This window comes from Myotis nattereri (assembly GCF_964212035.1).
Source record: "Myotis nattereri genome assembly, chromosome: 7".
Classification (NCBI taxonomy): domain Eukaryota; kingdom Metazoa; phylum Chordata; class Mammalia; order Chiroptera; family Vespertilionidae; genus Myotis; species Myotis nattereri.
The window spans coordinates 10082658-10106550 of record NC_138082.1 but is presented as its reverse complement, the minus strand read 5'-3'; the positions used below and the strand labels follow the sequence as shown (position 1 = coordinate 10106550).

Genomic DNA, 23893 nt, shown 5'->3' with positions numbered 1-23893 from the left:
TGCTGCAGCGACAGTACAACTATCTGACATCTGGCAACCAGGGAAGAGCGGCTCCTCAGTTCATACGGAACCAGCTCTTCAACTAATATTTGTTGAGCACTTACTATGGTGCCAGGCACTAGGGATACAACATTAAGCAAAAATGGACCCAGGCTGCCATCATAAGGCCATCATAATGCCCATAGTCTAGTGGAAGAGTCAAAATTGTCACACAAATGAGTGTGTGTGTGTGTGTGTGTGTGTGTGTGTGTGTGTGTGATTATAAACTGTGATAAGTGCTCAAATGGAAAGATACAGTAATGCTCAGGAGAAATCAGCATCACTTTGGTGGAAATAAAAGCCTCACCTATATAGATACAAAGAGCCTTCATTGCAGGAAGAGTCTATTCGACAATCTGGGGCTTGATCCTGTTGTTCTGGGATATCTTCAATCTACTCTGATAGAATCTGTCTCTCCACCCAGACTTACAGAAACCTACCAAGTACAGTTCACTCTACAAATGTCTCTATATCAAAAAAGGCAGTAGACTAGTAGGGGTTCCCAAGTTTTAGGATCTGACCAGACTGGAGCTTGATATGATCCTAGAGAGCTGCCAATCTCTCCATGTCTTGCCTCTCACTTCCTATAGGGTAGTTTGATATCCTCACAAAGCATCGCTCTCCCTGAGCCTCAAGTTTTCAAAGGCCAGGACTCGTCGATGCTTTAAACACGTGTACACAAAAGCATCATTGTTCACAGCCCAGAAAGAGACTCGAGGGGCAGCTTACCAAAGTCAGCCAGCTTGAGCTCTCCCAGGTGACTGATGAGAATGTTCTGAGGTTTCAGGTCCCTGTGAAGAACGTGTTGGTGGTGGATGTACGCCAGGCCCCGCAAAAGTTGGAACATGAAAAGCTGGAAGGAATGAACACCTTATCTAAACAGATTGGAGCCAGTATGTGTGGATTTCTCCTCTAAATCAAAAACAGTCATCCGTAGAATATAGTAAAAGTGTCTCTTGAGAGATAAAAAAAAAAAAAAAGAAAGAAAGAAAAGAAAAGGAAAAAAAAAGGAGATTTTCTATTCAGAGGGGGGAGAGAGTACAAGTAAGTAGACGATGTCCTAAACAAAGGGATTCTGGGTTTCCCTGACATCTCATGTCTTTGGTATTGAAGGAATTACCCTTCCTTAAAATCTAGAGTGAAACTTTGAAGTTTCCCTTGGAACACTAGTTATTGATTTAGATTTGAGAGATTTAAATTTTTTTTCCCCACCGACAAACTTGGCATGTAAGATCAAAGTTGACCTGGAAATGATATTCTAAGGTTTACAACTGCTTACATTTCCCAAGCTCTCTGATATGAAAGCCTTTTAAAAACACAACACAAGGAGACCAGACTGGGAAACGTATCCTTAGATAGTAAAAGGAAAGAAAGGGACCATTATCTTTTTAAACCTATTTTTAAAGTCTTAGGTTGAAAGTTGAAAATAAGGGAAATATACAGTAGAGATTAAGAGGGAAGAGAGACCAAAAGAAATTAGACGCCCCCCCCCCCAAAAAAAAAAAAATCAAGAGACTGAGGAATAAATAGCAGAGAGAAGAAAGAAGAAGGAAAGGGAAACAACAGAAAAAATACATTCAGGGCCCCAAATTTTAAATGTTGCACATGGTTATAAGACACAGTAACCAGACATTTTTAGATCCCCACCATTATAGAAGTTTAAGGGGGAAAAGAATGCTCCGTTTTCCAAGTGTCTTTTGCTATTTTCCAGCGCCCCTGGCAATTGAGAATTCAAATACCAACAATTAGTGTTTACAAAGACCAATGCCAACTGCAAACATGTTCTGACAGTTTAGAAAAGAAAGGACGAGCCCCGGGCTTCCTGTGGACGCAGGCAAAATAGCAGACACAGAGCTGTGTGGCTGAATCCACTTTCCCACCACACCTTGGAAAGTAGGAACTGCAGAGATGCTGGGACCTGTACTGATCTCACAATGACTTGGACACACTGGAGCCAAGTTCATGAGCAGCCTGGTCTGACCAAAGCCGGAGCCTTGGGGGGGTTACCTACCACAGCACGCTGCGGCCGTGTAGGTGCGATGCAGATCCCACATCAGTTTCATAAGCCATGTAGGAATGTTAACAATTTCTTGAGCCCTAGCCAGTTTTCCTCAGGGGATAGAGTTGACCTCCAGACTGAAGGGTCCCAGGCTCGATTCTGGTCGGGGGCACGTGCCCGGGTTGCGGGCTTGCTCCCCAGTGTGGGGTGTGCAGGAGGCAGCCGATCATTGATTCCCTCTCACCATTGATGTTTCTATCTGTCTCTCTTCCTCTCTGAAATCAATAAAAATATATATATTAAAAAAAAAAACACTTCTTGAGACTCCTACTTCAAATGTTCACTGGTCCTATGAATCTTCCCAAGGCTTCATCTTCTTCGTGCTTCAAATACACACACTATTTACTTTTCCACTCATCAAACCACTACGCTACCGAAACACAAAATTCTTATACCATCATTTAAACCTTTCAATTGGTTATAATATTTATGGAAAAGACAATATAAAAAAAAATCCAACTGAAATCCCAGCTGAAAGATACGTTGCCACAGTCGATGTTTTTCAATGGGACAGTATAGGAGAGAGGGGGATGGAGACAGGTGAGCGACAGAAGACAGAAAGATGGAGATCCGCGAGGGAGAGACAGAAGAAGGAAGAAAGGGAAAATATCGTTTATGGAATGCCTGTCACCTTTTGTAATCAATCCCCAATACACCCCTGTGAGGAAGGTATGCTTGCCCTCACTTCACAGGTAAGAAAAATAGGAAACTTTGAAAACATGTCTAGAAAGAGTCAGGGCCACAGCTCAAATTCAGACGTGCCTGACTCCACTACACCAGCCTGGGAAGCCAGAGAAAAGACAGAAAGTCAACACATGACAGGGAAAGGGAGTGGGCGGGCTGAGTCAGCCGCAGAGCTTCTCCGAGGGAGGCCCGGCTGACGTGCCTTTCATGTCCCAAGGAGAGGCTGTTCTCACGAATTAGTCACACCCACCTCCCACCTTCTCGCTCTCAGTCCTTCCTCCTTGGTTCCACGTCTCTGTCTGCAAGCTTGTGTACACAGTAAAGCACCCGTGGTGGTCAGGCATGGGGTCCCACAGCCACCCTTCTCCAAGCGGCAGCGTGTGCTGACGAAGCTCACCACCCACTCACTCTTCAATCCTTTCCAGCCCGGAGTCTTCCCTCAACCCTGCCGAAGCTTCACCGATAATGACCCAATCGGATGGTGCTTTTTCTCAGTCCACATCATGCCAGATCGTGGGTGACTCTTTCCAGAGAGGCTTCCTGTACCTCAGGGGTGAGTTCTGTTTCCAACACAGTGAGGCTCTTGGGAACAAAATGTAATTCGTTTGGGCTACTGCCATCTGGGCGGGAATCCCTCAAAACACAATCAGATGAGTCAGCCAAGTCCTGCAGGGAAGCCCGAGTGCTCCACTCACCAGGGATCCCTGGGGTTTGTTAAATCCCAGGCGGTTCCCACCATGTCTTCTGTGGTCACTACTCAAAATATAAGCCTCTCGGACTATTCCTTTTCCCTCCCATAAGCTCATCTCTGTATTGCTCTGTGCTTCCTTTCATGTAATCCATGGTTCCTTCCTCTCCCAAACCTTTTCACTGCTCACTCTTCACGTCTCAATCCTGGATTAAAAACTCTCTACAACGCAACCTCTGATGGGTTTTCTTCCGGCTCCTTTCCTTCAATGGGACCTTGAGCTCACTGCTCCTTTATAGAGTTCGTAGGTGGATGCTGCTTTTCTACAGCTCACTCAGACATCTGATCACAGGGGGGTGGGGTCAGCTGCCTCCTGACTCCTCACTCCCACTTCAAAACCATTCCTTCTCTACCCTTAAGAAAAAACCCCTGTTGCTTAGACTTTCTTGCCATCCAGCTACATCTTCCTCTACTCCCCTTGTCACTGTCATCCACACACCGACCACCCTGCATCATTCTCTCGAGATCACAGCTGTTGCTCCCTTGACATCAGTGCCCATGTGAACATGGCAAGCTGACCTCCAGTGGTCTGCTTCTCCAGGCAGCTCCAGCCCCTCACTCCATGATAACACAGTAGGTCTTGCCATCATAAGCAACTATTTTGATCATGTCATTCATTAGGTGTTGTTGTTTTACCATGGTCACCAATGCCTTTCGCTATGGAAATCCAATGGATCCCTCTCATTCCTTCTCTTTGCAGCATTTGGAACTGTTGACCTTCCTGAAGCTCTTCCTTGGTAACACAATCTTATAATTTTTCTCCTACTTCTCTGAAGCCTCTTTTTTTATGGGTTCTATCCACTTCCTCTACTGATCTCTAATATATTTAAATTCCTTAGGGCTCCATCCTGGACCTTCTCTTATCACTCCACATACTCCCCCTAGCCATCTTATCTACTAACTGACTCAATTAACAACTGTACTCTGCAGATTTCAAAATCTTTATCTCCAACTCAGACTCTCTCTTGAACTTTAGACCCGAATAATCTGAAGTTCACTTGGACATCCTATAATCACATCAAACTCAAAATGCCCAAAACTTAACTCACTATTTCCCTCTAAGATCCACATTCCTCTTTTCTCCCCACCCCCCCCCCCCTCTCTATATATATATACACACACAACCTTAACCCTAACCTCAACTAGGAGCTCATTCCACCTAAGATAGGACTCCTCCTCTTCTCCAAATCAACTTCTTCTATTTCTAGTAATAGAGCTATAATTCTTCTGGTCAATCAAACTCAAAATCAGTCATGTTTGGCCCCACCCTCTCCCTCTTCATGTCCTGGATGAACTCTTCATTGTTTTCATTTTTCACATTCCTTTCCATTCTCACCTTCACTACCATAATTTAGGCCTTTATTACTTCTTACCTAGATCCTTGCTATTCAAAGTTTGTTCCTTGACCAGCAGCATCCACATCCCCCAGGATCATGTTAGAAACAGTAGCTCAGGCTCACCGTAGGCTGCCTGGATCAGAGCCCCAAGTCATTCATCTGCTCACTGAAGTTTGAGAAGCACTGGGCTAGACCACATCAATAAACTCCTAACTGGAATTTCTGACTCCAGTCTCCTCTCTTTAATCCATCCCACAGACCACAGTTACATAAATTTTCTTCTGATCATGTCATGCTCTCTCAACTCAACCCCCTTTAATAATTCTAATGCCTAAGGAATAGAGTCCACATCTTAGGAAGTGAGGCTCTCGGCCACCTACCCAATCAATTTCCCCAGACTTTTGTACCCCACTTCACTAATATATTCTACATGTCAGGCCAACAGGACCAGAGGTGCAATATGGCAGTAGTGGAAAAGCATCCTAACCAAGAATCATATTTAGCTATGGCAAAGGCTGGTTCTATAACCTCTGGCAAAATATTTGTCCTCTCAAATCTTAGATTCCAATTCTGCAAAACAAAAAAGTTAGATCAGCCCAGTGTTTTTAAAGCATTATTTGTATTGCGACCAAATATATATGTACCCAGTATTTACATCCATATCCAGATATAAGTACAGTTTCAACTAGAACAAAAGTTGCACAAAACATTTTCTATTCTCTTCTTACCCATTTCATTTCATTTTTTAAAGTGTTGGTTGCTGCCGAAACTGGTTTGGCTCAGTGGATAGAGCGTCGGCCTGCGGACTGAAAGGTCCCAGGTTCGATTCCGGTCAAGGGCATGTACCTGGGTTGCGGGCATATCTCCAGTAGGAGATGTGCAGGAGGCAGCTGATCGATGTTTCTCTCTCATCGATGTTTCTAACTCTCTATCTCTCTCCCTTCCTCTCTGTAAAAAATCAATAAAATATATTTTAAAAAAAAATGTTGGTTGCTAATTCCCACATTGATTTCATAACCCACTAATGGGTCAAAACCCGAAAACTGAAAACCACTGTCGGCCCCATCGCCCTAACAGTCCATGATTCTGGGATCCTCTTCCTTGAATACATCCTCTATTTCCCTGCTCTGTACCTTTGGTGAACACGTTCCTCCTTTCTGTAACCTCTTCCCCTATTTCGGCCTCTTAAAATGAAGGTATGTTTTGAGTTCTGGCTTGAATGAAGCCTCTTAAAATGAGAAAATATATTCTACTTCTTTACACATCTACAAACTAGGTCTTATTTCTTACTTGGCATTATTCACAAATGCCATGTAATAGTATTGGTGTGTATTTCTTTTATCTTGTTTTTGGATGTAAGTGTCTTGAGGGCCGGAATCCATCTGCCATGTCTTTTTTTCCTCTGAAGCATTTAGCACAGTGTCTTATATGTGAGTCACATAAGCCTGAAAAATCTTTCTCACCGTTATTTTTCCTGCAATCGTTTTTCTATGTAATCAACACATCTAGTCTAGTTTCTTGACTCTTCTGCTTTCTACCTAGCTTTCAGCACCCTGTCTATCTTCACTTCTTCCCTCAGTTTAGAAGCCACTGGCCACCAGCTTAACCTTTTGACATTCTCTTCAATTCTCTTGCCAAACGGTCTTTTCCTCTCACTTATCTGGCAAAACCCCAAATCTGAATCAATAAACTGTCTACTTTCTCTGTTCCTCTATTCCAGCGGTTCTCAATCTGTGGGTCGCGACTCCTTTGAGGGTCGAACAACCCTTTCACAGGGGTCGCCTAAGACCATCGGAAAACACATATATAATTATATATTGTTTTTGTGATTAATCACTATGCTTTAATTACGTTCAATTTGTAACAATGAAAAGACATCCTGCATATCAGATATTTACATGACGATTCATAACAGTAGCAAAATTACAGTTATGAAGTAGCAATGAAAATAATTTTATGGTTGGGGGTCACCACAACATGAGGAACTGTATTAAAGGGTCGCGGCATTAGGAAGGTTGAGAACCACTGCTCTATTCAAATGGCTAAGCACTGCCATTTATTTATTTATTTGTTTGTTTGTTTGTTTGTTTGTTAATCTTCACCTGAGGATATTTTTCCATTGACTTTTAGAGTGGAAGGAAGGGGGAGAGAAAGAGAGAGAGAAACATTGATGTGAGAGAGACACATCGATTGGTTGCCTCCCACATGTGCCTCTGACCAAGGCCAGGGATCCAGCCTGCAAATCACATATATGCCCTTGACCGGAATCAAATCTAGGACCCTTCAGTCCTCAGGGCTGATGCTCTATCCACTGAGCAATGCCGGCTATGGCAGCACTGCCATTTAAAAAACAATCCCATGAACATGCAGATAACTTAATGATTTTCATTCTCATTACAATATTTAATACACTCCTAGACTTTCCTGGTTTCCCTAGTTAGTTCTCTACCCCATTCTCCAATAGCTATTAAGATTTCTTCATTCCTCTCAACTCCTCTCCCCTCAACCTTTCCCCCCTTGCCTCTAAGAGGAGATTAAGCACCTTATCAAGAGTCTCATAATATTCCTATTAACACAGCCATAGCCTTGTCACTTTGCTTCTCCCTGCCCATTTAAGTCCACATTATCTTAATGGGCTTTAAGCACACTGAAAGTCAGAAATACAACTTATTCATTAGTAAAACCTCAGAACTTAATATAGTACTAAGACCTCAATAAGTATTTCTTGAATGAATAAATTAATACATAAATTATTAGTTAAATGAATGAATACATATGCAAATCTCATGTGTCTAGGGTTAATTCATTAAATGCCAATAAAACTTTAGAGAATGAAAAGTATAAAATACAAATGATTTATAACACAAGTAGAATTACATCTGTTAAGAGGTCATTATTATTTCTATTCTAATGACTGGGGAAAAATGGAAGCTGGCTCCATAGATAAAAGGACCTGATTGGACAGGCAAAAGGGTAACTGATCAGGATCCAACACAGGTGGTTTGTTGGCTAGTTCTAGTAGGAACTATAAACACAACACAAACTTTATCACCGAGCACAGCAGTTTGCCATGAAAAAGGTATTTATTTTATAAAAGATGGCCTACCTCCACTTGTTTTTCTCAGTGCAATGCTTTTAATTGGCTTATGCTTCTAGGCACACATTTGCAATGATAGCAATGACTGACAAGGTTAGGCTGTCCAGAAAACCACTAAACATTGCTCCATATCTAGAAGGACAACTTTCTTTTTTTTTTCTTTTCTTTTTTTAACTTTTCTCTAGAATATATTAATGATGGCCATCTTCTTATTTTGTGTCCTGGGACTTTGCTTTGCACTGTCAGCCTGTTTCAAAATTCTCCTGTGGTGGGCGAGCCAGAGAGGCCTGCCCCTCGCAGCACTCACCCTGACGTTGTGAGGGTGCAGCCCTCCCGGGTGCTGGGACATGTACTGGGCCAGGTCCGTGTGCTACAGGAAACGGTGGAGAGACTGTTGTTAGTGGTGCTTGCACAGTGCCCTACAGCAGACCGTACATTTGACTGCCAGAGGTCGTACAAAGTTCAGGTTTTTGAGAATAAGGGGCAGAAGGCACACAGCCAGGTTTTCTGAGACCCCACTGCTGAGGTCAAACCCAGTGTGTCTTTCTAACTGGCTGCTGTTTCCCGGCACAACAAGATGCTCTATTTACATAAATGACTGTCCCCGAACACAATGACACAGGGAGTTTCCACTCTTCTCGGAGGCAAGTCAAGTACACATACCGTATGATTTCTTCCTGCTAATATTTGAATAGTTTTCCCTCTCAGAAATACTACAGTGAGTTATTCTTTAGTAAACTTATATACAATGTTTTAAAACCTTGGGGTTTATATCTTCATTATCAATGAAACATGTTGGGCTCTGCTCAGCTGGTGGTTAAAAATAGATTTTTTTTTAAAGGTGTAAATGTTTTATTTAGGAGGCAAACTCAAAATTCTTATGAATTACTGCTGGTGAGGGGAAAGAGACAGCAAATATAATGGGCAAAGAGGCAAGATTCAAGAATAAGCATAAGAACAATAGGCTCTGTTAATCGTAATAATGAAAATTTCCATGACACTTTCCACATTGTAATGAAAATTTTATCATGCCATAAAATATTAACAGATTCATTATGCAAGCGCCAGGCTTTTCCCTCATGCTTTGTAAAATGCTGGGGCAACTCACCATGTATTCGAAAACGAATGTCAGTGTCTCTTTGGTGTGGATTATGTCATGCAGGAGCACAATATTGGCATGTTTCAGACCCTTCAAAAGAGAAGCTAGAAAAATTCAACAAAATGTTAACTCAATCAACGATCTTGAAAGCCCTGCTTTAAAGATATCAAGCAGTATTTATTTTTTTAAACATTTCAAAGCAAGCAGTTCTGGTTTTTTATTGCTGGACATATCTCTTGTGAAATAATATTTAAAATGACAAAGTACCTTCATGATTTGTTAAATGGTGAGTCATTGCATTTGCATACCTTACTTTTTTAATAGGCTAAAGCAGTTTGAAAAGAAATATGTTTCCATTTACCCAATCAATTTCATCAAAGCACTCAGAGCACTTTGCAAATGCTTTCCTCTGGGGATCTTATCATCTTTGCTTCAGAGTCCTAGGAGAGGAGGCCTGAGAGATAAGGCCATGGGGCGGGGGAACGAGAGGGTGGGGGGGCAGGAAATGGAGTGGCCCGCCTTCTAGAGCAGGACTTTGCAACACATAATCATTTTCTAAAATTCAAAGTCCCACGGGGGCTCAGTAGGGATGCTGGGTGGGACTGGGAGAAGGCAGGTATAAGAGCATGGGGTGAAAAATGGTTAAACCATAATAAACAGCGGAGGGGACTTCTTAAGGGGAGAATTGCAAACTCTGTGGAAGGAGAAAATGCAAACTTGAAAAGGGGACAGAGCCAAACTTGGGAGCCCAGAGGCGTGCGTGGGGAGGGCTGAGGACTGTCTTTTTGCAGCTTCAATATCAGGTTGTTATTTGGTCAGTAAGAGGAGCCTTAATGGAAAAGTCACCACGAAAGGTCAGCGAGTGCCTGGCTGGGGGGTTCTTTATTTAGTTATTTAAATATTTATTGTTGAAAGTATTCCATAGGTCAGTGATGGCAAACCTATGACATGCGTGTCAGAGGTGACACGCGAACTCATTGTTTTGGTTGATTTTTCTTTGTTAAATGGCATTTAAATATATAAAATAAATATCAAAAATATAAGTCTTTGTTTTACTATGGTTGCAAATATAAAAAAATTTCTATATGTGACACGGCACCAGAGTTGAGTTAGGGATTTTCAAAATGCTGACACGCCGAGCTCAAAAGGTTCGCCATCACTGCCATAGGTCCTCCCTTTCCCCCTATTAACCTCTCCCAGCCCGCTCCTGGCAGGGGGTTTAAAAGGCTGTGTCTTTGGTGGTTTCAGAGATAAAACAGAAGGGAAGAGGGCAGAAAAGGCACAAAAAAGGGATGAGTCTCAACTCAGAGTATCCCCATATGAAGAAACAGTGTCCTTCACACTTAAGGGGAAGGAAAAATAAAAACTCAAAGCCATGCTCTGCAGGGATGCCCGTATATCATGAATCTCGGGCAACAGCTTTCCTCCGGAATTCTGTAAGATTGGCAACAAGCTCAAATGCTCCCTTCAAATTTTGGAACATTACTTCCTTCAGTGGCCCTTTCCCATTGTAATGCAACTCTGGCAGCCATTCCCGCTTCCAGTGGGGGTCCCTCCATTTTCCTCTGGGGAAGCAACCCCTTCCCTACTCAGCGCCTGCTATTCGGTGGGGCTGACCCACCCCTACCCAAGACTGGGCTTGTGACCCCGGCCCGTCCAATCAGAGCACAGCCACCCGTTGGCCACAGTGATGGGCTCAGAGACAGGTACAAAGCCCTAGCGTGGGAGAGCCCCACTTTGCCAGTGTCATGAGGACAGAAGTGCTTTCGTCTCCACTGTGAAAGCTGAGCTTTAACCAGGAGCTGCCCTGGCCAGCTTCCCACACCTGGGAATAAAACTAAGGCAGAGAAAAACAGTGTTGGGGATGGACAGGCCTGGACTCCTGGTGACATCATAGGCTCCCTGCTAGTGTGTAGTTTCCAGGCCTCCGAGCCAGCAAATTTCCTTCTTTGCTCACCTTAGTTTGAGCTGGCAACCTCTTACCACCCAAGGAGCCCTGCTCTGTCCATTAACCCTACCTTGCTCTACTGATGAATAGTATAACTTTACTGTTTGCCCCCCCAAATCCTTATGAGCTAAATGTATTACTTCACTCTTACACGTCCATTGCTTTGTACATGTACAGTCTTACAGGTATCTGCTTAATATCCCTAGTCCCAGACTGAAGGCTGTATGCGAATAGCGGGAGTGACTTTCTCTTTCAGATGCCGCCACACCACCCGGTACAACGCTCAGCCAAGACTAAGCACTTAATTTATCAAGTATATTTATTGAGTGTCTTAATGGAGAGCTGACTGTGGAGCCAGGAGCCCTCCTATGGATCCTGCCACTTTCTAGCCAAGTGAGCTCGGGGCAGTATCTCAACCCAAGTCTCAGTTCACTCCTTGTGAAAAAGAGATAACGCCTTCCCCAACCTGACTTCATAGGATTGACATGAGGATGGAACCAGATTCCATGCGCGGGTCCCTGGCAAATGTCAAGCATCACACGGTTGCAAATTAGAATTAATATCCCAGCCAACAGGTACTTGGCCCTCCCTTCTACCTTGAGCCCCACTAAATCCCCACTCCCAGGTTAATAAATTAAAATTTTGTTTATGTCAACTCATAGATACAGAGAACATTATGATGGTTGCCAGATGGGAGGGGGGTTGGGTGAAAAGGAGAAAGGATTAAGGTGTGCAAGCTGCCAGTTATTATTCCAGTCATGGGAATGTAAAGTACAGTAAATAGAACGTAGCCAATAATACTGTGTTAACTATGTGTGGTGTCAGATATGGAAGCTGAACTTATTGGGGTGATCATTTTATAAGTTATGTAAATGTCTAATCACTATGTTGTATACCTGAAACTAATATAATATTGTATTTATTGCATCCAATTGTAATTTAAATTTTTAAAAATTTTGTTTATATCTGTTTCTGCTAGAGTTTCCAACACCTTCCATACTTACAATGACTTCTAACCATCAGTTAAACGTGCTGGTATTTTATGTGTATTTTTATTTGCAAATTATGTTCATTTTCTCTCTCTATGCCCCCCCCCCCAATATTACAAAACATGCACCAAAATTCGATTTTAAATGGATATGGTAAAGCTGAAATTACTAAGAATATTGTAAAGATATTTAAATTTATTTTTAATACGAAATTTAGTCTCGCTTAAATATGATGTTACTAAAATTCCTGATGCTTATTTTTAAAATTATGATGGCATGTTTTGTTCATTACAATGGCTCCAAACTATCATTTGCTAAAAAGTTCAAAGTTTGATGTTCGCTTAGGATGAGGCTCACTGCTAATATCAGTGACTATAAATCTTTATTTCATACAGAGTTCTTGATAATTTCTGCCCTCGTCAACTCACACTCCCTATCCTTGCTCACTTGGCTCTAGACATATTGGCCTCCTACCTACTCCTTGGACATTTCCAAACACATTTCCTCCCTGGGTCTTCACAGTCACCTTCTTGTCTCAGCTCACTGCATGCCTCCTCCCTCCCTTTCTTCAGGTCTCTGCTCAAAGTCTTGGCTTCCCTGACACTCCCACCCCAGTGATCTCCATCCCTGTGCCCTGCCTTATCCTTCTTCATAGAACTTATCACTCCTGGCATATTGTAGCACTTGTTATACTGACATATTATATATCTGTTTATTGTCCGTTTCCACCATTAGGAATATAAACTCCGTTAAGAGCAGGCACTTTTGTGCTTATGGCTGTGTCTTCAGTATCTACAACAACGTCTGCTATATTGTAAGCATTCAATAAATATTTACTATTGAGTCAGTGGTCACCATTGCCTAATATCATTTCTATACCTATAATTGGTTGGAATAGGGTGTTTTGGCTGATGGTGCTTTTATTTCTTGTTTCTTTTAGTTGTCTTCCTCATTAGGTTATGACTGTTGTGTTATGGCTGTGTCTACTACTGCTTTTTTTTTTTTTTTAACATCCAAGTACTACTGAAATACTTACAGGGCAACTGTGACTTTTAAAGACTAGTAATAGGGAATTTACATGAAAGAGTAGATGATGTTTAAAGCATTTATCTCATGGTGTTGGTATATTGTTTGGTCCATCCCCCGGAGGAATCGAAAATGCCCACAACCTCAGATATGTGGGCCTCAAACCCAGAAAGGGAAGATCTTTCTTCTAATTTCAAGGCTGCCTCATAAACTTCACAGTGGGATGTGGTGTCTTCTGCATGCTAAGCAGCCGAGGGAGAAGGGAGAGGTCTTAAAACCAGAGCATCCTGATTCCTGTAAAATTATTGTTTTTATAATTCACATATTCTGAGTCTACTAATTTTTGTTTCTCTTCAAAGAAAAGACACAAAGATAAATCGGGGAGTCTTTAAAGCTCCAGACAAATGGGATCACGATGGAATTTCTTTGAGGGCTTCCAAAATACTTTTATGATGATGATGATGATGATGATGATGATGATGATAGTTAACACTCATTGAGCATTTACCACATGCCAGGCATTGTTGTAAGAATTCTGCATATATTAACTTGGTATGATCATGAGAACACCCAGAAAAGCCAAAAGAGAAAACCTGAAAAAAAAGACAGCATAACTCCAAAGATCAAGAAAAATGACCCACAACGGAAAGTTATTAAGCATGTTTTAAAAAATGCAAAGTATTTCTTTCTTTATTTTCAATGTCCATAAAGGTGTTTAGGATGACTGACTGGTTTAACATTACATCAAATTTAATTCAATTCTCATATATGTAAGATATTTAATAATTTAGGAAAAAAGTTATTTTTATCTTGCAATTATATGAGAATATTTAATTTCTTGGTTTTGTTAATTTCATTGGGGTTTGTGGTTCAGTCAAGTTTTTTGAAAATGGATGCTTTGCAGGTGCAATGGGTCATGAAATTTTGAGGTTACTCTACTCTGTTCTGCTTTAGTTTATTATTTTAAAAAAACACTTTTATTGACCTCAGAGAGGAAAGGCGAGGGAGGGAGAGAAACATCAATGATGAGAGAGAATCATTGATGGGCTCCTGCACGCCTTCTACTGGGGACTGAACCCACAATTCAGGCACGTTCCCTTGACCGGAATTGAACCCAAGACACTTCAGTCTGCAGGCCGACACTCTATCCACTGAGCCAAGCCAGTTAGGGCTATTCTGCTTTAGTTTATCATCTAAGGAAAGGTTAAAGATGATGATTACCAGGAAGAACAAGGCTGACTCAATGTCCTAGGGCATAGGTATATATATATATATATATATATATATATATATATATATATATATATATATATATTCAACACCCTTTCTAGGCTGTGAGCTCCTCAAAGGCATGTCCTGTTCCTGTCCCTGTCTTTGCATCTCCAGCCCGCAGCACGGGCCAGCACGTGGTGCTCATAAGGCCTCATGAATTAATGAAGGCAGGCAGTTGAAACGAGTTTACGTAGGAGTCAATAATAGAGCCAATTCCTTCCCAACCCTCACTAGGCACTGAATTAAAAAGAATTTGTATTTCCTGATGTTGCATTTCCTCTGGCCTAGGTGTCACAGATCAAGTCAGTGAGTCAAGTTATGCATTCCAAGAAAAGAAATCATCAAGGTAAATATTAAAACAAATGTTAAATAAGTAGTTATTATCTGATTTCTTTGGAATTATAATTTGATCACATAGCATCATCCTGGCAAGATTTTGTTTTATTAAAATGTAAGTATGCTATGTCCGTGATGTGATTTGATTGCATTTAATGAAGAACTTCTTGTCAACCTGATCTGCTCAATCTATTTGTGGAAATCAGTGAATCAGCGATTCTAATTGGTATTTGGTACCTCACCATATGACCTTAAGGGAACCTTAGTCTAGTTTTGGCTCAGTTTTATCATATATGAACTGGGAATAATTACTTTGTAATGTTTTTTGCTATAGAATGATCTTAAGAGGTTCTTAGCTAAAACTGTTTCTAATTTAAGCACTGCAGTTACTGGTGCTGTAGAGTTCATGATAGAATCAAAATGGACAAGTATGATATATATCATTTTTTAAAATGTTTCTTCTGCATTTTGCTTAACATTTATACAAAATGTATCATAAAAAAAATATTTTTACTTTTACTGTTGCTAAAGAGGAAATGCTTGAGTTAAGAAGTTCTACTTTTATCACAATACAATAAATTTTAATTACTACCTAACAACTCTGATTCCTAGTTCTGAGATCTCAGTCAATTTACCTAACCTCTCTAAAGTTCAGATTCCTTCATCTCTACAACAAAAACAACACACTTTACCTACTGGAATTGGTATAAGGGTTTTTTCAAAAGACTGTGTGTGTGTGTGTGTGTGTGTGTGTGTGTGTGTGTGTGTGTTGGGGGAGGGGGGAATATGTCATATGCCTAGTCATCAAAAAAGGTTAGTTATATGACTGCTCCTAAAAAATGCTGCTAACAAGCTGAAAGTCCTGGGTTTAAACCAAAAGGTTCTAATTTTTTAGGAAGATATTTAAAATACTACACATTATCAAAATATTAATACACAGTTTAATAAAACTAGGGAACATATTCTTATATAAAAACTTATAATATCAGCCTACTCCTAGTTGTAAACATAAACATTTAAAATATAACTCTAGAGCCACTTATGAACGATTTTCTAGGTTGCCGGAAGGTAGCTAATCCTTTCCATTAGCAAAGGAATGAGGGTAGAGAAAGTGCCTATTGTGTGCTCTACTGTGCGTCCGGTGGCCAGCAAAATACCTGGCCATAGTAGGTGCTCAATAAATATTTGTAGCATGAATGCATAGACAGTGTATAAATGTTTGAATGAGAGAGATTTGGTTTGAATTACAGCTATATATTCGAAGAAAAAGAATATCTCTCTTCAAGGGTTGTTAAGAGACTCGAAGAGGTAATATGGGAAAATTATCTGGCATGGGTGTTAAAACATGTCTCCCTTAGCGCTGTTCATACTTTGGCTAATTTCATATTACATGTTAAGAGCAAATAAGAATCCCAAATGACCAGATTATTAAACTGCTACAGGTATTCTACTTATATAGGGACCATACATACAGTAAAATCATACTCAATAAATCTTTGGCTGCTATAGCATCAGTGCAGCCAAACTGGTCAGGATAAGTAATTCCTTCTTCAAGGCTTTTTAAAGAAGTCTGCATTACTCGTTCAGTTTTCCTGCGCGTGGCTTCCAGTTGCCTTTTTAGCTAGTGACCCTGGATTTGAACTAATGAATTCCAGCTGTTCCTACTTTGCCTTCCAGCCCTTCCCATTTAGCCCCCCGTCTCCCTGGCCTCCCATCCTTAAAGCTCTTACAGGAGAAGTGGGACAGTGCCAACGTTTTCCAGCGAGGCCTTCTATCTCTTTGAGGGGAGAAGGCGGCTCTAACAAGGGCCCACAGCTTCTGCACTGGTGGGAAAGGAAACGCTCATTGTTGGAAATTAGATGCCTGGCGACCTGCAACGTGTCACCAATCCCCGTGCGGTTTTTAATATTGTGAAGCAACGCATTCAGTAAGGTAAGTCCAGAAAGCCAGCCTACGAAGTCCACAGCTGAATCCTAAGTGTGATTGCAAACACCTGCGATGGAGAGCCAACTCCCGGTAAGCATGCAGGGAAAGAAACGCTTTGCATGCAGAGCAGCACGGGCCCAGCTTTCCTGAACCATGCTGAGAAGCATCGGGTGGCAACACTGGCAAAAGGATTGGTCAAATACCCCCCCGAAAAACTGGGCTGCGGGCAAAATCTCGGAGTCAGGCAAGTCTGAAGCAACAGACAAGTGCATGGAGGATGGGGTGAACCTGGGCCTGGGGTCCCTCCCTGTGCTGGTGACCTGGGGACTTGCGTTACGTGCAGAAATGCTCCTTAACCTACACACATCTCTTTCTAAATCTGATCGTTCTTTAATGGGGACCACCGGTAAGTGCATTCGTAAATGCAGTTTCCATTATATTAAAACCATGCTTTCGTCCAGAATGCACCTGATCCTACCAGGCTGACTCCCCAGATAGCCTGACAGCCATTTGGCCCTTCCAGTTAAATTCAAAAGAACACATGTCCCAGGGGCTCTGAAAGACTTTTGAAAGTGGCATCAAATTCAGTTAAAAACGCATTTTCTGAATTGCTTTTTTCCATGCCTGTTTGCATAGCCCATCCTTCCAAGCTCCTTTCAAAATCTACTCACTCCATTAGCCACACGGATGCTAACTGGTTCTCATCTCAGTTTATGTTGTATTTTTTTTTTTAAACCCTCCATTATAACACTGGTTGTAACTGGAACCATCTGCTCTGTTACATCTGAAAATGATACAGAGCAAAGATTGGGCTTTTTCTTCTCATCCATCTCAACCTCCCCCTCCCCCGCCCCCCTCCCCCCCAGAGGTGCATGTAGGATGTGCACATACAGAAGAGAAGGGAGAATGAAGTCGTTTAACAGGGGGAAAGTGAGGCCAGGGAAGAGCCATTTCCCTGGGTTTTTGATGAAATGGACAGCAATCCCATTCTCATTTTATTTCAAATGGCTCTTGTAAAAGGTTAATAAATGGAATTTTAAAGATTTATATCCACGATAGTGGTTTTTTGGTGGTGAACAAGTCATCACTGAGGGAAATAAAACAAGAATGGAATGATAATGGCCAGCATTTGTTGAATTCTGAAAATGGACTGTGATTAGTGCTCTAAATGCATATTCTCATTTAATCCTCATAACAATGAAAAGAAATAGGTAATATTATTATCCTCTTTCTGCAATAAGCCAAGTCTTAAATAGGTAAAATAATCTACCCACAGCCACACTAGTAATTGGTAGATCTAAGATTCAAACCCAAGTCCATCCTCACCCACTTGCTATACTCCCCAGGGTACAGAGACAATACAGACACAACAATAAACATACATGCCTTCCCAAAGAGGTTTTCAAATGCTATCTAAACTACTTATTATTTTCAAGTAAATGGTTTACTAAGAATTTATGTAATTATATTATTAATTTTATCTTTTATATGGGTTTTTCTGAGGTTATTAGCTATAGCCTTAGCACTTAGTATGGGACCAAACACACAAAAAGATACTAAATAAATACTCATTGAGTGTATAGTCTTGGTCAACTAATACAATATTTTTGAATCTTGATTTCCTCAAAAATGAGTAGCAAAATAATAGTGTAACTATACTTGAAAAACTGGTAGGAAGAATAAAATTACAATTATAATATTACTTCTAGAAATATCAAAAGCTAGATATTGAATGGATAGACTCAATGCATCCCCCCCCTCCCCCCCCCCGCTATTCAATGAGTTAAAACATATCGGTTGGGTCCATTTCACTCTTCTTACCTTCTCGGATGGCTGTAAATGGGACTCCTTCCTCTTCATTCATGCTGATGACTTTTAAAGCCACTAGTTGTCTGTTTATTCTAGAAGAATGGGGGGAAAGGGCGCACATTAAGATGGCTCATTACAATTTAACACAAATAAGTTTTCCTTCCAAATATATTCTAGCATACGAATCTACAATTTTTCAAAATAAAAAGTGTTGAAAGTCATATAATATGTAGATGTATACCAAAACATTTTTTCTCTTTACCAAAGTGATCCATGTTTATTATAAAAATACTTTGGAGATACAGAAATCAGAGAATGCCCCCACCCCCCATCAGATCCTTCCTCGGAATATTTTGATGTACTATATTGTTCCTTTTATTTTCCTTTGTGCCCTTATCTCAGCTATCCTCATTCTTCATCTGAATCATTGTACTAACCTCCTAACAATCTCCTTGCTTGTACATAAACAATCAATTAACACATCTTTTGTATGTTTTATGTATTGTATATTGGATCCTTACAATAAAGTAAGCTAGAGAAAAGCAAATGTTACTAAGAAAATCCTAAGGAGAGAAAATACATTTACGGTATTTGTTGAAAAAAAACCTGTGTATAAGTGGACCCGTGTTGTTTGAGGGTCGACTGTAAACCGTGTGCACATGGAAGACAAAATGCACACGTGCACAGAAGTGATAGAGTGCAGATGATCTTTAAGTCTTCAACATTCATTTGCTGGTATATATATTACCTTTCCTTTTTATAGCATTTATGACTTTTTCATTGTATTTTGAAATGTTTTCTTACAGTAACTATTATTTCTTTTTATTTCTCCTAAAGTAGATATCAGTAGGTGTGTAAATTTATGAAATCATATTTTTTTATCTTAGTCTTCTTCTAAATTGAGATGTAATTGGCATATGTTGTGCAAGTTAAAGGTGTACAATGTGTTGATCTGATACATTTATATGTTGCAATATGATTACCAGGATTTCTTTAGTTCTTGCCTAATGTCCTTTTTCTGTTCCAGGATACCATCCAGAATACCAGCTTACATGTAGTTGTCATGTCTCTTTAGGCTCCTCTTGGCTGTGACAATTTTCCAGACTTTCCTTGTTTTTGAGCACCTTGGCACCTTAGTCAAGAATTTTGTAGGATACCTCTCTGTTGGAGGTTTTCTTATGATTATAACACTGGGGTTAGGGGTTTGGAGGAGGTAGAGTACCATTTTCATCACACCACAGTAAGGGCACATATCATCATAATTATGACTTGATGTTGGCCTTAATCACCTGGCTGAGGTAATGTTTGTCAGATTTCTTCCCTGTAGTTACCCCCCACCCCCACCCCCAACACTATACTTAGGGAAGAATGTCCCCGTGAGTAGCTCACACTTAAGGAGTGAGGAGTTGTGCTCCCCCTCCTTGAGGGTGGGATAGCTACACATTTGCGGGGTTTGTTTTTTAGAGCATGCTTTTATCTTCATCTTTTTGGCCTATTTATAGATGAAAAGGATTACCACATTTTAATTTCTATGTCGTTAGTTGTGGAACTGAATTTTCATAAATGTATTGGTCTTTTCTGTTCTTTTATGATTTGCCTTATCTGCCCACCATTTTACTGAACTATTTTGCATATACTCTTCAACAATTTCTTTTGTTTGCCTTATCATGTCTTTGAAATGTTGAACTTTAAAAACTTTATGATGTTCAACATTTTCTAAAATACTCTTCCCCCCCCTCCCACCCCCCTCAAACCGTGTAAACTGCTTCAGTGCCTGGGCCTATGGGCAGAGGCCAGGCTATGGTTCAAGGTCACAGTTTGCTCTGACATGGGGCACTACAAAATGTTTTACTCAGAGCATAGCTCTCTGAAATTCTCACCACCCCTCCAAAAAAGTTTTTTGGTCAAATATGTTTAGAAAATCCTTTATGCTTTAAAATTTTCTCAGCCTTTCTCAGATAGTACTGGTATACATGCACATTTTAAAGATGTTGAGAGCACCTGCAATGAAGGTCACATTTTAGTTTGTTCTAGGGTTCCCAGTGTCAATTTTACCACAGTAACTCTTTCAATAAAACCTCCGTTAAGGTGTCTCAAAATTGGGGCTTTGTAGAGCATACTTGGACAGATGGGGCACCATGGACACTTCCAATCTTCCCTTATGGGTTCTGACTTAAGTGTTATGTACACACAGAATTCTCTTATCTATTCTTCTAGTTCCTGGATTTTTTATTTATTTTTTATTTAACTCTTTAACCCACTGGGAATTTATATTTCCAAGTTGCTAACGATTGACCCAGCTCCATGCATCGTCTTCTTTTCCTTGCTGATTTGAAGTGCCACAATGATTATAAATGGGATCTTACTAATACTTGGATTTGTGACTATTCTGAACTTTAAAAACTCATACTTCTTTGATCTGTCTTTTCTTATACTTGTGCTACACTATTTTAATTATTGTAGCTTTTGAACACATTTACAATGCAGTAAGACTCTAAATTAGAGAATTATTGACACCTTTGCACTATTAGATGGTCTAATCCAAATATCCTTACAGCAGCCCCTGGATGATCTACAAGACCCTATACACCTTTCTTACTGCAGCTGCGACTTCTCCCTGCCTTCATCTGCTTCCACTCTCCCCTCCTAGCACCAGGCCTCCACCAGCCTCAGGGATTTCTCACCTGCCGTTCCCTCTGCCTGGAGCTCGTCCACCTCAGATGTGCACAGGTTACACCTCCCTGTGTCAGAGTCTGTTCAAGTGTTCCCTTCTCAGTGCGGCCCCCTCTCATCATTCTTTTAAAATAGTAATCCACCCCTAACCCCTCTTCCCTGTTTTATCCTTTTTCAAAGCACTTTTCACTCTCTGACAAACTCAGTATTTTACTAAGTTTAATAATTGACTCCACTATGCACATACAAATTTATACATGTATAATAAGTACATTTGAGTGCTTTTTTTTCTAAATGAGATCATAGAGCGCATATTGTTCTGTAACTTGCTTTTTGTCTCTTAAAATATTGGACATCTCCCTTGCCAGTTTGGCTCAGTAGATAGAGCGTTGGCCTTCAGACGGAAGGGTTCTGTTTCGATTTTGGTCAAGGGCACATACCTCGGTTAAGCCATTTTATTTTTCAACATCGAAGTGACATAAAGAAATCAGACCTCCATCTTTTTTTTGTTTTGTTTTTTCTAAAGAGCAGTGGAGTTCACAGATCTTTCATATATGTTTGACAAAGTTTATTGTTAGCCAAATGGGCACTTGGCTTCTGGATTAGCAGTATTTTTATTCTTCAGCCATTTTGTTTATTTTACGAGTGTAGAAAACGCAGGATTAATCACTTTTTGCATATACCATGCTTTGTAGAAACGAACTTCAGTTTCTCCTCTGAAGGCAAGTGGAAGAATGAAGGAGCAAACTCAAGGTTGCCATTGCAAGCTTCCACTGTATTTTAGGGGGAGAGCAAGTCTCCTTTGCATTGAAATCAAGAGAAGGAACGCTGATAAACGTTATAGTGGGCTGGTTTTAATTGGGGCAGAAGAAATGTGCTTTTCTTGCAAGGTGGTTCAAGTCATCATGCCTTTCCCTGTTGGCCATGGTGTCTTGCACGGGTCCTGAACTTCTGCAATGTGTCACCTGGCTTTACAATGTCAAACCAAGGGGAGGGATCCTCATCTCTAAAGTCTCTCCAGCTATGGGTCACTCACCTGCTAATCCCCTTGTAAACCGTAGCATAGGAACCTTCACCCAGCTTCTCCAAGTTCAAGTAGGATGAGGCTGCCCCAAAAGGGAGGAGGCTCTTCGTGGGCTTAAAGGGAACAGGTAGGGGTGAGAGGTGGGAAAGAAAGAAAGAGCACTTTTTTTTTTTAGTGTTGCCTTCCCCCACCCCCCCACCCCCAGGAATTTGCTGGAATGTACTTGGAAGGTCAGCTCAGTAATTGCCCTGGAGGTGGGGCCAGCCTCGCTAGACAAGCACACATGAAACCCTCTTGATCAGCATCAGCTGCTCACTCACCCACTGAAAGCCCTGCCTCAGATCCTCTTCCTGAAAAGACTCACTGTTACTGCGCGGCCTTTTACTCTTGCACTTCCGGGCATGGGCAGCCTGACGTCCCCTGGGGTGAAATGAAGTCATGGAACGTGATGCTTCTTTGAGGTCCGTTAGCTAGAGGAAAAAAGGAAAGTGCAGGAATAAAATGCATGCAATGTCAAGACCTAGTGGCTGGCATAAACAATTCTTTCATTTTTTGTGTGTGTGTGCCCGATTTTCACTTTTCAAATATTTCCTAAGCTTCTGTACCCTCATAAGGCACCTTTCCTGAAGGTCAGATCACTTAAACACACACACACACACACACACACACACACACACACAATTTAAGAATATCCATTGTTGAAACACTACATTCTTTCTTCACCTAAAAATATGTCCTTGAAAACTTGGCTAACCTAAATTTCTTTGATGGATGCTTCCCAATGTCTCTCTGTTTAACTCACACTTGTTTTCCCCCATGTCCCCTTCATTTATCCCTGTAGGGGGATAACGTTCTCGTGTGGCATTGCTAACCACCATGAGCTGATTACTGAACATTTAAGTCCACAGCACAGCAGTACTGCAGATTTGCTTTTTACGTGGAGGTCAGCCCTGCTCTTCAGTCCTGGAGAGGTTTCAAGAGAATAACAACTCCTTTCTCAACCTCAAGCCCACTGAGTTTCAGGCAGCCCAAAACCTCGGGTTGTTTTTCCCTTTTGGTTTACAAGCAAATCTCCAAATTTGATAACAATGGCCATAAATTCCCTGCGACTTTAATAGAAATTCCTTTTTATTGGTGGAGACCTACCGCAGAACCATCAGCCCCTGCCTGCCACGGAGAAGGGAGGGGGTCTCTGCTCTCCTGGGTTTGTCAGCAGAGAAAGATGCTGGGGCCGCTGGCAGACAAGTACCTGGATGGCAGCCTCGGTCCTCTCGGGCGCTCTCCTCTGACAGCGGCGTGCATCGCCTCCCTCCCAGCAGCGATGGCAGCTGCAGCCCGGCCGGAGCGTCTTTGCACACAGCTCCTGGCCCATAGTCTCCCAGGCTCAAGGAGAAAGCTTGCTCTGGAGGCTCTCCCTCTCGGCCTCTCCTGTCCTCGGTCACTGCCTTTTTGCCAGAGGTCAGCAGCGCTGAAGCTTTCATATGACTCACATGAGGGCTCTGCTGGGGCGGCCTCATGACTTCAGCAGTTTTTTCCTCATCGGCAGGAGAAAGCATCCACTGGAACCGCCGCTGCCTGCTCCCCGGTGTGCACCCCTGGAAGCAGGTCGGCTGCTATTGGGTGCAAGGAAACTTGGCACGTTACAGTCCGATTCCAGCCCCAAGTTAGCTCTGGGGGTATACGTGGTCTTTATGCATTGACAGTGCTTGTCCGTGTAAACAATCATGATATGAATTATTCAAGTGGATGCGTTGAGATGTGTTTTCCCCCTGCCTGTTCTCTGAGAGCATTTTGCTTTTCAGACTTTAAAATATATTTGCAGCCTAA

At 41.4% G+C, this 23893-nt stretch overlaps 1 protein-coding gene across 2 annotated transcripts in view; it reads right to left on the bottom strand.

The window, feature by feature from the left end:
- The window catches only part of CDK15 (cyclin dependent kinase 15), a 68317-nt gene extending 44660 nt beyond the window's left edge, over positions 1 to 23657 (bottom strand). The window contains exons 1-7 of one of the 2 annotated variants that reach the window (XM_081096082.1): positions 23316 to 23657; positions 22387 to 22536; positions 22079 to 22179; positions 18382 to 18461; positions 9073 to 9167; positions 8272 to 8334; positions 769 to 892 (exon numbers count right to left, since the gene is read on the bottom strand). In XM_081096082.1, coding sequence (XP_080952208.1) covers positions 769 to 892; positions 8272 to 8334; positions 9073 to 9167; positions 18382 to 18461; positions 22079 to 22179; positions 22387 to 22536; positions 23316 to 23438 — 736 coding nt within the window. In that variant the 5' untranslated portion in view covers positions 23439 to 23657. The remainder of the gene's footprint in view (positions 1 to 768; positions 893 to 8271; positions 8335 to 9072; positions 9168 to 18381; positions 18462 to 22078; positions 22180 to 22386; positions 22537 to 23315) is intronic. The other variant, XM_081096083.1, reaches the window with a different exon arrangement.
- Positions 23658 to 23893: the final 236 nt, after the last annotated feature.